This window comes from Centroberyx gerrardi, chromosome 14, assembly GCF_048128805.1.
Source record: "Centroberyx gerrardi isolate f3 chromosome 14, fCenGer3.hap1.cur.20231027, whole genome shotgun sequence".
Classification (NCBI taxonomy): domain Eukaryota; kingdom Metazoa; phylum Chordata; class Actinopteri; order Beryciformes; family Berycidae; genus Centroberyx; species Centroberyx gerrardi.
Window position 1 is genome coordinate 26,329,294 of NC_136010.1, and position 13,919 is coordinate 26,343,212.

The 13,919-nt window shown below is 40.4% G+C and overlaps 1 protein-coding gene across 2 annotated transcripts in view; it reads left to right on the plus strand.

Annotated features, from left to right (window-relative positions):
- Positions 1–13,029, plus strand: part of itchb (itchy E3 ubiquitin protein ligase b) — a 31,898-nt gene extending 18,869 nt beyond the window's left edge. The window contains exons 11-25 of one of the 2 annotated variants that reach the window (XR_013507148.1): positions 286–355; positions 795–879; positions 1,128–1,256; positions 2,300–2,372; positions 2,964–3,035; positions 3,965–4,057; positions 4,621–4,776; positions 5,125–5,258; positions 5,796–5,936; positions 6,248–6,368; positions 6,734–6,838; positions 7,574–7,670; positions 8,216–8,288; positions 9,803–12,329; positions 12,396–13,029. Coding sequence is in view for 1 of the 2 variants with exons in the window: in XM_071911154.2 (XP_071767255.1) it covers positions 286–355; positions 795–879; positions 1,128–1,256; positions 2,300–2,372; positions 2,964–3,035; positions 3,965–4,057; positions 4,621–4,776; positions 5,125–5,258; positions 5,796–5,936; positions 6,248–6,368; positions 6,734–6,838; positions 7,574–7,670; positions 8,216–8,288; positions 9,803–9,902 (1,449 nt within the window). In the remaining variant the exon portion in view is untranslated. Of the gene's footprint in view, positions 1–285; positions 356–794; positions 880–1,127; positions 1,257–2,299; positions 2,373–2,963; positions 3,036–3,964; positions 4,058–4,620; positions 4,777–5,124; positions 5,259–5,795; positions 5,937–6,247; positions 6,369–6,733; positions 6,839–7,573; positions 7,671–8,215; positions 8,289–9,802 lie in introns of both variants that reach the window. The other variant, XM_071911154.2, reaches the window with a different exon arrangement.
- Positions 13,030–13,919: the final 890 nt, after the last annotated feature.

The following is a 13,919-nucleotide window of genomic DNA, read 5'->3' on the forward strand; positions in this document are numbered from 1 at the left end:
GATGATAATATCTCCGCTAAAAATAGATAGTTTGATTCTAATCAGTGGTTTGGACCAATAATACTGATGGTCAAACCACCAACAGGCTGAAAGGCATTGCTTTGGTTAAATAGCATATTTATCTTTATGTTTGACTCCTCACTGGGGGGGGGGTCTTGCTGTCCGTGTAGCATGTGTGTCAATATGTCCTAGGAAACTAAACTCTGTTTAGTCTCTGTCTCAAGTCACAAAGACAAACTCTTGTCCTTTAATGTACTGAAGTGATTCTGATTGTCTGCTGTGCAGTTACAAGACCAGGTCCCAGCCACCCAGAATAAGGAGTTCGATCCTCTGGGGCCCCTGCCACATGGATGGGGTAAGATCTTTGACATCTGTCAATTTAAATCTGTAATAATAAGTATACAAATTAGTAATTAAGTTAACAAACTGGTGATGAATATCATATTCCTTGAAAGATACAGGTAAATATAGCATTGAAGTCTCACATTCAGTTTTAGAAGTCTTAAAAATGCTCCTTGGTGTGCTGGTTTCTAGTAAGAAATCAGCACAGTCACTCAGATCTTTGCTCTGATAGGCCCACAGTTGTTGCCATTTTCATGTTTATTTCAGTTGCAAAACCGGTCTAGAATTAAATTTTAACTGGAATTAAAAGAAGTCTTAATTTTCTTTTAAATTTGACTAGAAAGCATCCTGAAAAGTATCTTTTTTTATGAGTGAAATTCAAATAAAGTGTATTGATTGACTGATGGCGTGATTGGTTGATTGCTTGATTGATTGTTCTTCTGTGTATTCAGAGAAGAGAACAGACACCAACGGCAGAGTTTACTTTGTACATCATCCTACGCGGACAACACAGTGGGAGGACCCGCGGACACAGGGGTTAGTGTGTGTGTGTGTGTGTGTGAGAATGATAGGGACCTGGGGAAGATGGATGTTTAACATGTTAAGCATGATGTTTTAAGTGTCAGCTGTATAACCTCCAAATGACTAAACCATCAGGGCTATTTTTTCATTCATGTATTTTTACGTAATAGGTTCTAGTTTTGCAGTTGTTGGTCCCTTTGCTCCATACTTATTTATAACCTATTTTTGTTTGCTGTATCCTAATAACTCTCTCCTCTGATCAGGCTGTTGAACGACAAGCCGCTGCCAGAGGGCTGGGAGATGAGGTTCACAGTAGACGGTATTCCCTACTTCGTAGACCACAACAGGAGAACCACTACCTACATCGACCCCCGCACTGGGAAATCATCACTGTACGTCCTCCATTGTAACGCTTTCTACCCTCTCACCAGCTTTGATACTGTTACGAACCACTGGAGGGTGAAACCTCTTACCTTGTTTCTTAAAGGAGCATTAAGTAATCTATTATAATTTATCTACCCATCATCCTCTTGAGGTACGGTGGCCTGTAATTGATACAAACAAGTCCCGTTTTCACAACAGAGTCCAGTAAACTAGCTAATTAGAGCAGAGATCCAGTAAAAAAACGCCAGTCGCTCACTCGTAGCACCGTCCAGTTGAACATGCCAGTAGGTGGGGGAAGATAGGGAGCGTCTTTCCAATGTGTGGGGTGTTTTTGTTCCAAAACGGAGTACGGGCTGAAAAGTGAGTTTACCAGACAGCAGATTAAATGGAAAGCCTAGGTAATCTCATTAAATTTACAGCAGATTTTTAGTGATATGAGTCAATGTTTCTGAAACTATCTTCTCTCTATTTTTAGAACTCCCTTATCCAGATATGACTAATGCTTTTTGCAGTCTCTTATACTCTCCTTCTGTCTTTCTCACTGATACAACACCTACGTTGACTCATGGTAATGACTTGTGAACATAACGTGACTTGAGAATAATTATGACCTTTCTTCCCTCTGGTTCCAATGGTAGAAAAACCAGTTAGGTGAACTGGGATAGGAATGCGACAAACAGAACAGTCTTACTGGCCTAGTAACCTTGAGGCATTTATGCCCATGCAAAGAGGAGGAGAGAGATAGCACATATTGTACAAGAATACAACTTATTGTTTTCCAGTTGTACCACCATTGGGTCAAAACTGAACCTATAGGATAAGATGTGCTTCAATAGATTTCTTTTTTAACTTTAAGCTTGGGTGGTTTTGTGTCTTTCAAATTGGAGTAAGTTTATTTTTTGACTGCACCTGTCTATCTGACCTGTCTCAACATGGTGTTTTTTTCTAAGCAAACTTTATTTCTCAGTAGAGAGTTTAATAATGGGTCTCTGTCTGTTTCTATGTCTCTCTCTCCCCACCTTCCTCCCTCCGTTCCTCCCTCCACTCGCAGTGAAAACGGACCGCAGATCACATACGTTCGAGACTTCAAAGCCAAAGTGCAGTACTTCAGATTCTGGTGCCAGGTGGGTGTCATATCACAATGACTGGGTGACTGGTTAGTCATTCAGGGGTAAAGTCCTCGAGTGCGGACTACAAATCAGCTTCCTGCCTTCTTTCCTAACTGTATTAATCACTAGGAAATTAGATAAACCCCGATCAGCAGATCAGCATCAGTGAACTACTTCACCCTGCTATAAATTAGGGGCTTAAGGGCTTTAAATGTTATAGAGACAAAATCTTATAGAGGCAAATTCAGGTCCGTCATTCAGGAGTGAAACCTTTCATGGTCTACACCACTTGAGAAAATCATTTTCCACAAATCTTGTCTGTTCTTTATTGAGCAGTATCTAATTAATGAAGTTAAAGTTATATTCCTCTGAAATTTGAACCTATGAATTTGATACCTTGGCGCCATATTTTCACAAAACGAGCGCAGTTCTCTTTTCGGATTCACGCCATATTATATCAATGACATGTCACTTTCATGTGTATTGCCACTGTGACAACCTCTAGTTTCAATTCCTATAGAAAAGAATCCATTATGGTGTTTTCATGTCACGGCTGAAAGCACACATCACCGCTAAACCACATCTGACATTTTCCCTTTTCTCCAGCAACTGTCGATGCCTCAGCACATCAAGATCACCGTCACCAGAAAAACCCTGTTTGAGGATTCCTTCCAGCAGGTAAGTTGACCTGTACCAGGTCACCTTCACACAGAGGTCCTGGTGGGAAGGATTTAAGGCCTTTAAAAGTATTTACATGTCTTAAATTCAGTTATTAGAGGTCTTATTTTTTCACTATGCAATGACAGGTTTCTTTGCGTTGCATGTCCACTCTTAGCTTAATACAGAACCATGTTACTAGTGCAGTCTGCATCCTATCTGCTTTACTAAACACTACTGGACTGAATGTCCTTTACCAATTAATTACCTGGTGTCCCTTTTCTAAAGGCCAATGTCCACTGCCCCCGACTTGTGTGCATTCTGGCTCTGCTGCGTTCAGGCGCAGGTTTTGGCGCAATAAATAAAGAAACGGATCAAAAACGCGTCTGGTGGACATTGGCCTTTATCCTCTTCATTTATAGTTTCACAACTTTCATTAGCTGTATTTAATCAGAAATTGCTTTGTTTGCCAGCTTTGTTCCTTTGTTTTTTAAATTGGTCTTAAATTCAGTTCGAGGTAGCATTGATAAGCTCTTAAAAAGTCTTAAATTTGGCTTTCTGAAACTTGCACAGCATTAAGACAGGGAGTAAAGTAAACAAGCACATTATGGTGCCATGGCAGCCACAGAGCTAATACACTCAGGTAATATGCAAGACTAAAGACCTCTAAAGAAAGACTCATTAGTGTGTAGATAGTGGTTTCTATTGAAAATGACTAAGAACAAGACTGCAGTCATGGCTACTGGGTTAGGGTTGTGGGAATTGTGATTGGGGGATGCTCCAACTGTTATAAGGTGGAGCGGTGTGTTTGGGGCTCTTGCATCCAATTAACAAAGCAATCATCTACCCACAACCCTGCTGGACACTTTACTTGAATATCCCCAGTTCATAGAGGTATGCTTTTATGACACACTGACCAAACATATCCATATTCTACCTCTCTACTTTAGATCATGAGCTTCAACGCCCAGGATCTGCGCAGGAGACTATGGATCATCTTCCCTGGAGAAGAAGGCCTCGACTACGGCGGCGTCGCCAGGCAAGTTACAAAATGACTTACCCTATATTTTATGTGCTCTTCCAATACTCAAATAGTGATGGAAACATGGCTTCTGAAGTACATGAATTTTATGTTGATTGTAAGCACTTGTGTCCTTGATTAAATCTACTGAGGTCTTATTTTGACAATATGACTTTGCCTATGATTTTTGCAAGTGATTGTGCATGTTTTTGAGCATGTAAATATAGTTGAAGAAAGATTGCTACTTAATTACATTATTCTATCTTTATTGAGAATGCTTGTGCTTACCATCCCCTCTGCAGCAGAAATCACCTTTCAATATTTTGTGAAACTGACTTTCAATTGTATTGTTTATTTCCCTGTTCTGTTTATTTCCCTGTTCCCTGTTCCGCTTCCATGTCCATTGCTCTTGAATTTTGTCTATACACAGACATCATCTTCTCTAATATATTTACAGGGTCTCTAATATCATATCCATCCTGTATATGCACATCTACACTCAGTGGAACTGACAGTGCTATTAAAAACCCATTTACTTCCTCGCTATTGTTTACTAATGGCTGCTCTGTCCTCTCCTCCAGGGAGTGGTTCTTCCTGTTGTCCCACGAGGTTTTGAACCCCATGTACTGCCTGTTTGAATACGCCGGCAAAGATAACTACTGTCTCCAGATCAACCCTGCGTCCTACATCAACCCCGACCACCTCAAGTACTTCAAGTTCATAGGCCGCTTCATCGCCATGGTCAGTCATTTTGGCTTATGTTGATTTTTTGTTAGTAAGGCTAAAAAGAGCGTTATCAGTGTGCTTCAAGGTTTTCTAGTGAACTGAGAAGATTTATCTGTGCAACAGTTGGCACAAGAACTCGAGTGAGCTGGAATTTCTTCATCCTTTGATGTATTTTCACTTTAATTTGAGACGAGATAAAGAGTGGAGGCAGAAATAAAGCATGGGCGATGTACAGTGTTTAGTCTCAAGTCCTATTCCCTGTTCACTACTTCCTAGCGCCACTCAATATCCTGCGCTACAGCTCCTGCATGTCAAAATCATTAGAATGTTTCTAATTTAGCGGTGTGCGCTTCTGTCCCTCAGGCCCTTTTCCACGGCAAGTTCATCGACACCGGTTTCTCCCTGCCGTTCTACAAGCGCATCCTGAACAAGCCGTGGGCCCTCAAAGACCTGGAGTCAATAGACCCCGAGTTCTACAACTCCCTCATCTGGATCAAGTCAGTATGCACAGCCATGTACAAGGCAATTTGAGGAGGGTGGCATCCTACTGTAAAGTTCAATCCAAATAAATACAGCCACATTATTAGGTTTACATTTAGAAAATCGATGAAACTTGCAGACACCCTGCCTAGTTTATACCAGTTTGCTAGATGATGTTTTTCTTTTCCTATAAACAGCAAAAGCTACGATAATGAGTACTTTTGAATGGAAATTGCCACTAGCGTCAAGGGATGGATTTAACTAATGACGTCTCTGACCATAGCCTGATCCCTTTGTAGGAATTATAAGTAGGGCACCAACAAAAAAACATCATGGTTCCCAGTGTTTGGTTGCTGCTACATTACACCCTGTATGTCTGCCTGCCTCTCTCCTCTGTCTGCCATTTATTTTTTGTGAATATATGCTATTAATATGAATGTATGACATAATAGGAGCTCACACTCCTCCGCATCAAAAAAAAAAGCAAGGCAGTTAGACTCTGATATGCTTGCTGTTGTAGTAATTCAGTTTTAATCGTCCGTGTTGCTCTGCAGGGATAACAACATCGAGGAGTGTGGACTGGAGATGTTCTTCTCGGTCGACAAGGAGATCCTGGGGGAAATCACCACCCACGAGCTGAAATCTGGAGGAGGAGACATCCTGGTCACCGAGGAGAACAAGGAGGAGTACATCAGGTGGGTTTCACCAGCTACAGTATGTTTCCAGAAAGAAAAATGTGAATTAGGTGCGTCTCCATCGCCTCGGTTGAAGCAAATAAACGGGCCTCCTGGATGTAGAACATGGCTACATCTGAGAAAAACATCCATAGGAAAAATTAATAGTGTTTCCACAATTGGAAAGTTGTGATTATTCAGCTAATGTTGGTCATATTTCATGCTGTCTGAAGACCAAAACAAAGAAATGCACTTGGCAGTATGCTAATACACCAACTAATGTAACTAGTGTGTGTGTGTGTGTGTGTGACTGCCTCTGTCTCCCCCTGCAGGCTAGTAGCAGAGTGGAGGCTGTCCAGAGGCGTGGAGGAGCAGACGCAGGCGTTCTTCGAAGGCTTCAACGAGGTCCTCCCTCAGCAGTACCTGCAGTATTTTGACGCGAAAGAGCTGGAGGTATGGATGAACAGGGAACTGGTTGCATTTCCAATTTGGTTCGACTCGGATGTGAGGTGTTATGGGACACATGAAACACACCTGTGTGACGTCAAGGATTGCACATTTAAATTGGTGTCAGAATGGAATGTGGACGTCATGCACTTGACTTCATGCACAGGCCTGAGCAGGTTGCAGGGAATACATTTATCTCCGTAACATCTTGAACAATTTATCAGAAGCTATTATAGGTACTTATTAGGACTTTGCTGATTTCATTAGAACAGCTTTTTCTAGATATAAACTGCTCTTTGAACAAACTAACCTTTTGAGCGTGAAGCATTGTGAATATTGGGCATTAAAATGAGACTTGTGTGCTGTTATAGGTGATGCTGTGCGGCATGCAGGAGATTGACCTGGCAGACTGGCAGAGAAACACCATCTACAGACACTACGCTCGCAGCAGCAAACAGATCACCTGGTTCTGGCAGGTAGGTGCATCAATGGCAGTGATGTAGGGAGACATTGGAGAAAGGGGAAACATAATTAATTTGATTCTTTTGTTGGGGAAAATGATTAACAGAAATTAATCGCTTAACCAGGCAATGAATGAAACGAATAGTTATTGGGTCATGGATGTTCATAGCGAGTATATATATATTTATAGTTTTTCTTCCTTGTATTATTAAGTAGTGCTGCTCGGCAACATTTTTCCCAACTGTGATGTGCAACAGAGCCTAGGAACTTCTTGTTACTTACATTTTAATAGATTTCTGACCCTGTGGTTCACTTGGTTGTTGCTCCTGGGAGCGTTGTCCATCTTCAATGCCCAGAAATTACTTACTATATCACAACCATTAAGGACCATGATACTTGAGCAACAATTTTGAGGCACTGTGCTAATTGGACAATTTGCCAATAATGATGATGAACAGTATTTTTCCATCTCTTGGTCATATTTGCCAATCTCTGTCCCTGCTGAAGGTTGTTTCCAATTTACCTGACCTCAAAATGATTCACACATATTGTTACCATTGGAAAAGACACAGCGCTTTGTGTCTTCACATGAACACATTAAGATAGTTAGTACTCATTACATGGTATTAGTACAACAATGCTATGTTTCTGATAAAGGCTTTTGGTTCTTGAGTATCATTACATTTTTGATAAGTTTTCTTTCTGGGGATGTTTAAGTGTTTTAAATAGCGCATTGCTCTGTCCTGCAGCTGATAAAGGAGGTGGACAACGAGAAGAGGATGAGGCTGCTGCAGTTTGTCACCGGTACCTGTCGACTACCTGTGGGAGGCTTCGCCGACCTCATGGGTAATATAACAGCAACACAACAGACCTATTTGAACCTGGCATTAAAATCCCCATGCAGATAGAACATGCATCTAGACTAGTGTCCAGATAACGCACCAAGCCACGTTCAAAATTCAGAGTTTATTAGCTATTTTCCTTCCGTTGTATTTACCTGTTTTACACTTCTGTAACCCTTTCCTTTATTAATGTCTGTCATTTCAAGTTGTTTTTTTTTCATTGTCCATAAAACACTTTCTAAATCAGTACTGAAAAGTGCTAAACAAATACATTGTATTATAAATACACTCAAGAAAGATATGAATCTGTTTTTCCAAACTACCTCTATAGGTGGTTTAGGAAAATCAGTATTTAAACTTGTAAATGTGGCTTTGCACCTGTACAATTTTCTTTAATTTGAGCTGGGGTTGTAGCACCAGCTGTAAATGAGGTCTATCTCTTTTTCTGCCTCTATCCAATCCAGTTTCCCACTACTGTAACAGTTATAATAGTGTATTGGTTTAACCTAGATGATTCTAGCTCCTACTGACCACTGCTTGACTTTGCAGGGAGCAACGGTCCCCAGAAGTTCTGTATTGAGAAGGTGGGCAAAGAGAACTGGCTTCCAAGGAGTCACACATGGTGAGTGTATATAAAGTAAAAACTATTTTGGGAATAATAAGCTTTTATCAAAAACGTCTTACAGTACCATGGGTGCCCCCAGTGAGAATCAAACTCCTAACCCTGACAGTGTTAGTGCCTTGCTCAACTCACTGAGCTACAGGACCACAATCTATTTCTACACCTTAGACTATAAAATCACCAAATGTTCATATGTATGAGCGCGTTCACACCAAGCATGTTTGAAATGGTTTATTGAAACTCTAGAGCATTTTCTCCTTCAGTTCTTTTGGCCAGGTGAGAACAATGCAGTTCAAAATCTGGTGGCACCAAATAACGACACAGAGACTGAAAATGCAGTTCTCAGTCCTCTTCCAAGACAGCTGAGGTGCGGTTCAATAGATGTAACAACGTAATGCCAACCAACTATAGGAAACAACCCAAAAACGCAAGGTATTATGGGTGGAAGGAGACAGATCCTCATGCTTGGCAAGCCTAGCATAACAAAATGAAGTCTGGACTGATGCTCATATACAGCTATTTCTTCATGTATTCTTAACTGGTATGAACACCAGAGAAGAAGAGCACAGACAAAACCATCATGCATAGATAGTCATGTGACTTTTGTTTACAAGTCCTGGTTCACTTATCATTGGGTAGTGTGAACCTAAAGGAACCAAATACAAAGATGCAACACAGTAAATGTGCTGCCCTTGTGAAAATGTTGATGAGATCATTGTATTTTCAGCTATACAGCTAGCTTAAACACTCCTTTGACCAACCTCCAAGGAACAGGCATCATGTTGTGATTGGCAGGATTTAATCAAAGAAAAGTGTAAAACTGTACAGGAAGTAAGAGACAAAAAACACAATCAGTATCAAATAAGTGATGCACCACAATCACAGAATATCAATTGTAATGATACAGCATACTACTGCTGCTATAGATGATGTCAGATAAACTACTGCACATAAACTATCATAAGCAAGCATGTATGGGTGTAAGTATACAGCTTCCTACACAGAGGCAAATGCAGGAGTTTACAGTAAGTACAACTTAGCTATGGTAAACATTACGAAAATATATGTATTTAAACTTGTAAATAATATTAGAAAGGTCTATGGTGTGAACCATGTGCCTACACAGCAAAGCAACATTGTGGTGCAGCAAGAGAACAGCTATAACTAATTTACTTACTAAACTGCAAAGATGATCACATTTACACTAATTTAACAATATTTGAGTAGTTCACTCACAGATTGTGCCGTTTTGGGACATTTCAAAGCAAGGATGGAAGAAGATTGCATAAGGCTGCCACACTTGACTCCTATCTAATTGAGAGAGAACAACTTCCCCTACATCACTAGGTGTGCAGTAAATGACTATAAAATTAGTAACAAATCCTACTGAGTCCAATACAGTAAACCTTTCCAGTGTTAATCAGACCAAAGAAAACAAACTGTAGGTGTGATCGCGCACTAATTCACTTAACTGAATACTATTGCCAGTTGAAATGTACTGTTTCCCTCGCCAGCTTCAACAGACTGGACCTGCCTCCCTACAAGAGCTACGAGCAGCTGAAGGAGAAGCTGATGTTCGCCATCGAGGAGACGGAAGGCTTCGGGCAGGAGTGAGAGAAACCAGACGAAGAGAAAAAGAGTCTAAAGGAATAAAGACCAGTGTTCAAATCAGGGAGCCTCTTCAAAATAGGCGTGTGTCTGTGTGCGTGTGTGTGCGTGTGCTCATGCATGCATACACCTGTATCGTTCATGTATGCGTGTGTGTGTGTGTGCACGACTGCTGCCTGCATGTTGTTTGAAAAGGAGCTGGGATTTGGGAACCGGCATCTCCCCCTGCGTACCCTTGCTCATATTGAGTTTTTTTTTTCGTTTTTTTTAACCAAAACCAAACCACAGGATGCTGCTCCTGTCTCTCAGAATGTGCTCCACGTTATGCATGGGAACCTGGAAAACCCGCCCTCCGAGACTTCTGTTGAACGGGACAGCGGGATTTTTCTTCCCCCCCCCCCCTTCCATCATCCTTAGCTCGACGTCTGTGTCCCAAAGCTTTCCTTCTGAGGAAATGATGGATTTTTTTTTATTTTTTTTTATATCCAGAGCCACACATCTGATCATATAAGCAGGGCAGCAGGGTGGCCTAGCGGTTAGACTCAGCATCTCATAACCAGAGGGCCACAGGTTCCATCCCCAAATGTCCTCCATCAGGTAAATGACAAAGTGTAACATTTTATGGCAAGATTGAGAAGGGTGCACTTGTTTCAGAGCAGAGATAAGTTTCACCATCTTTTTTTTCTTTTTTTGTCACATTAAGATTGTTTTTGTTGTTTGCATTAGAGTGAGTCGCAGCCCCTTTTTGCACAATCCACATCGCAGTTGTCTCCGAGCTTAAAATGCTTAAATCTCTCTCTCGCTCCTTCATCTGCATCTCTGCTTATGACTAAAGTGGATTTAATAAGGGATGATAGCTTTCACTGAGTGGATCTGTTTTATGAAATGGAGTGTTCCCAGTTGTTTCTGCAGTTTATAGACGACACTTAAATGACAACAGACAATCTTGGTGCTTCAGATATTAAGGAGATATACCCATATATATATAGATATATATAAAGAGAGAGAGAGAGAGTCTAGTGCTCTTGGCTCCATAGTATTTGATCTGTGAATCGCTTAATGATTGTGAGGGGTGCTTGCAACCCCGGTTATTTATAACGGTGAAAAAGTCAGAAGACATGGATGGGACTTAAATTGGCCCTAGTTTTATAGGGCCGGTCTTAACGCGTTGTTACAAGATGGGCCATCTTGGCTTGGAGTATTCTGGGAGAGTGAAATATGTTTGTATACGTAATATCAGCTTCAGAGACGTTCTGCACCTTGCTTCTCATCCGTCGTGCGTGAGAAATCCATCAGGGATGAAACAAAGTATTTTTTGAAATGTGTGAAAAGTGTTCCATGTTTGAAATACTCAAGGTGCACTCGATCTAACGTGTCAACACTTTAAACACCTCGAAACACAAGTGGAAAAACACCAAATGCAAGTCGAACCAAATCAAAGGCTTTCTTCTCAGTTTAGGTGAAATCTTTAATGGCATTTTGGATGCAGATTTTGCAGAGGTCTAAAAGAAACTACATGTAGCTCTGTATATGTAGCATTTTAAGGTGAGTCAGAGCTCTGTCCACGGTTCTACTCCTGAATATTTGATATTCAAGGAAAATCTTGACTTAAAGTGCATCTGTCCTAAACCAAAACACAAAATCAATAGGAAAGAGTAATTTATAAATCTGTCAAAAATGCGGTGTAGTCTATGCCAGTATTTAACTTGAACATATAAAGGAATATTTCATCTTGGTAGAAGATTTTTTACTTTCCAGCACTCGCAACTTCATATAAAATCAGCAGTCAACCTCCAACAGCTTTTTCTGTCAATTAACAGATGTGTGTGCACTAAAAAAGAAGTAAATGCTCTACCAATATGAAATCCCACTTCGAGTGTGCAGATACACTCCTCATACACTGCTTAACATTGGCTTGGTATAAGTTCGGTTGATATTACACTATGTCTGACCAACACTAATATACCAGAGTTGAAGAAGACGGTTAATCTCAGTCTTCTGGTGGAAATCTCTTCATTTGGTGGTTTGCTTGGAAGCGCCCTTGTGAATTAGTGAACTAGTTTCTTCCTAGCATGAACGATCGGTGTAACACTTCATCCAATTTCTGACAACTGCATGGGGAAGGAAATGAATTACTGCGCTGCACAATGAAAGCAGGATTCAGGTGTTGTGGGTCTGAGAAACCGCGGCTCTGTAGGATTTCTTCCTGTTAGCAAGTCTAAGGTCTGGGTTTCCATATGCACTGTTGAAATGGTCTTTGTCCTTTGGCTTCAGGGAGCCTGATTTCCACTCCAGGGATAACCACAACTCGCCAGGCCTTACTCCGTATACGTCTCTCTCCGCTTCCCCACCAGGCATTCGGTGTTTCTTTTTGCAACTTAGAGATAACTGACCAGTTGGGCTGTACGGTTAGATTAATAGTTTTGACCCGGTGTTAAAAGTTGGCCCTGGTAAAGTCCCTCTTGGCCCTGCTGTGGAGAAGTAACTAACGGGCCCAAGAGGTTTTTGGCAGGTTCTTTTGGGGAATCTAAAAGCTGCAAGACTAAAAGTGATGATGCATGGGCAACTTTTTGAGGATATCAAGATGGGTGATGTTGCCTTCAGCGGAGATGGGGAGTAACTACTAAGACAAACTCGGTTATAAGGAAGGTATCATGACAAAAATATACACCATTGGTTCAAATTGCGTCAAACTGTCACCCATGAAGCAGGCCTGTAAGAGCAGAAAGTGTTTTTAATCATGGTGTTCTGAGTAGATCATGAATTAAAACCCCAGGGACAAAGTAGATACGGAAACATGTAAATATCATAATTTATGTCGCATCGCAAAAATAAAAATCTCCGCTTTTTTTTTTGGGGTCTCCAGAATCATCCTTGTACAACTAAACCGCTCTCACTCTCCTGTATATGAAAACAAGTTGTAAATGGTGTCAATAACAAATTAATTGTCTTTTGTAAAAAAAAACAAAAAAAGCAAGGTTTTAATAATAAGAGGTTTATGGTAACACTATATTTTCTTTTCCCTGTTTGATTTATGATGTACATGAAGGATGTGTAACATAGAAATTGTTCACCTTAATAAATTAAATCTACAGGTTTGAGTGCGTGTGTGCCTCGGATGAATGAGTGGCGTTAATGTGAAAGACATTGCACATACAGTGAAGTTTTAAAATGTGTGTTTTAGCAGCAGCACAGTAAAGTTAATACCAGTGGCTCAGGGTTGCATACAGGAGTCATTTCAATGTGATTCTATTGACATTTAAAGGAAAAATCCACCCTAAATCACTTGTTTAACCCCTTCTCTGGGGGCTGTTGAATGGCATTCTGGGAAATGTAGGAAACACTAACTGCAGTAGAAGTAGACGAGGCAGGTTGAGAGAAAAGTGGGGACGCCAAAAAAGTAAATTACAACACTTCATAACTCTTGGAATGTATTGAACATCACAAACTGATGATACATAGCAGTGTAAGAGGCTGGATTTTTCCTTTAAGTGTCAACACACAACTGTGCTCCCATCTCAAGTCGCATTGAAATGATGTGTAACTTAGTCAATAAGGTACATATTCAAGGAGCAGCTCATATTACTTGCTCATATAAAAGAGATCCAGCAGTACATTGAAATGATATGGAGGGAACGCACTTTAGACATGGGGAAACATAAAAAAAAACACTGACTTTAAGGGTATGATAGAAATCAAATGACAGTGCTATCTGTGGCATTCACATCTTGGTTTAGATTTATAGTTTTTGTAGTTTAGTTATATACCATAAATTTGAAGAAAATGATGGTGCCCATTGATTTTGACATCAAGACACCATTTTATAAATCGCACACTTTGGCTTAAATTTGGTCGCACAAAATGTGTGCACAAGAAAACGTACAAATCAGGCCCACTGCTATTTTTCTTACCCTAACCCTTTACAGAGAAAGTAAAAAAATATGTGTATATAGTTTAAATAACGTTTTAATTTAAAACAAATAAAGATAAGTCATTTCCCAGACACAGATTTTGCTGTTTTTA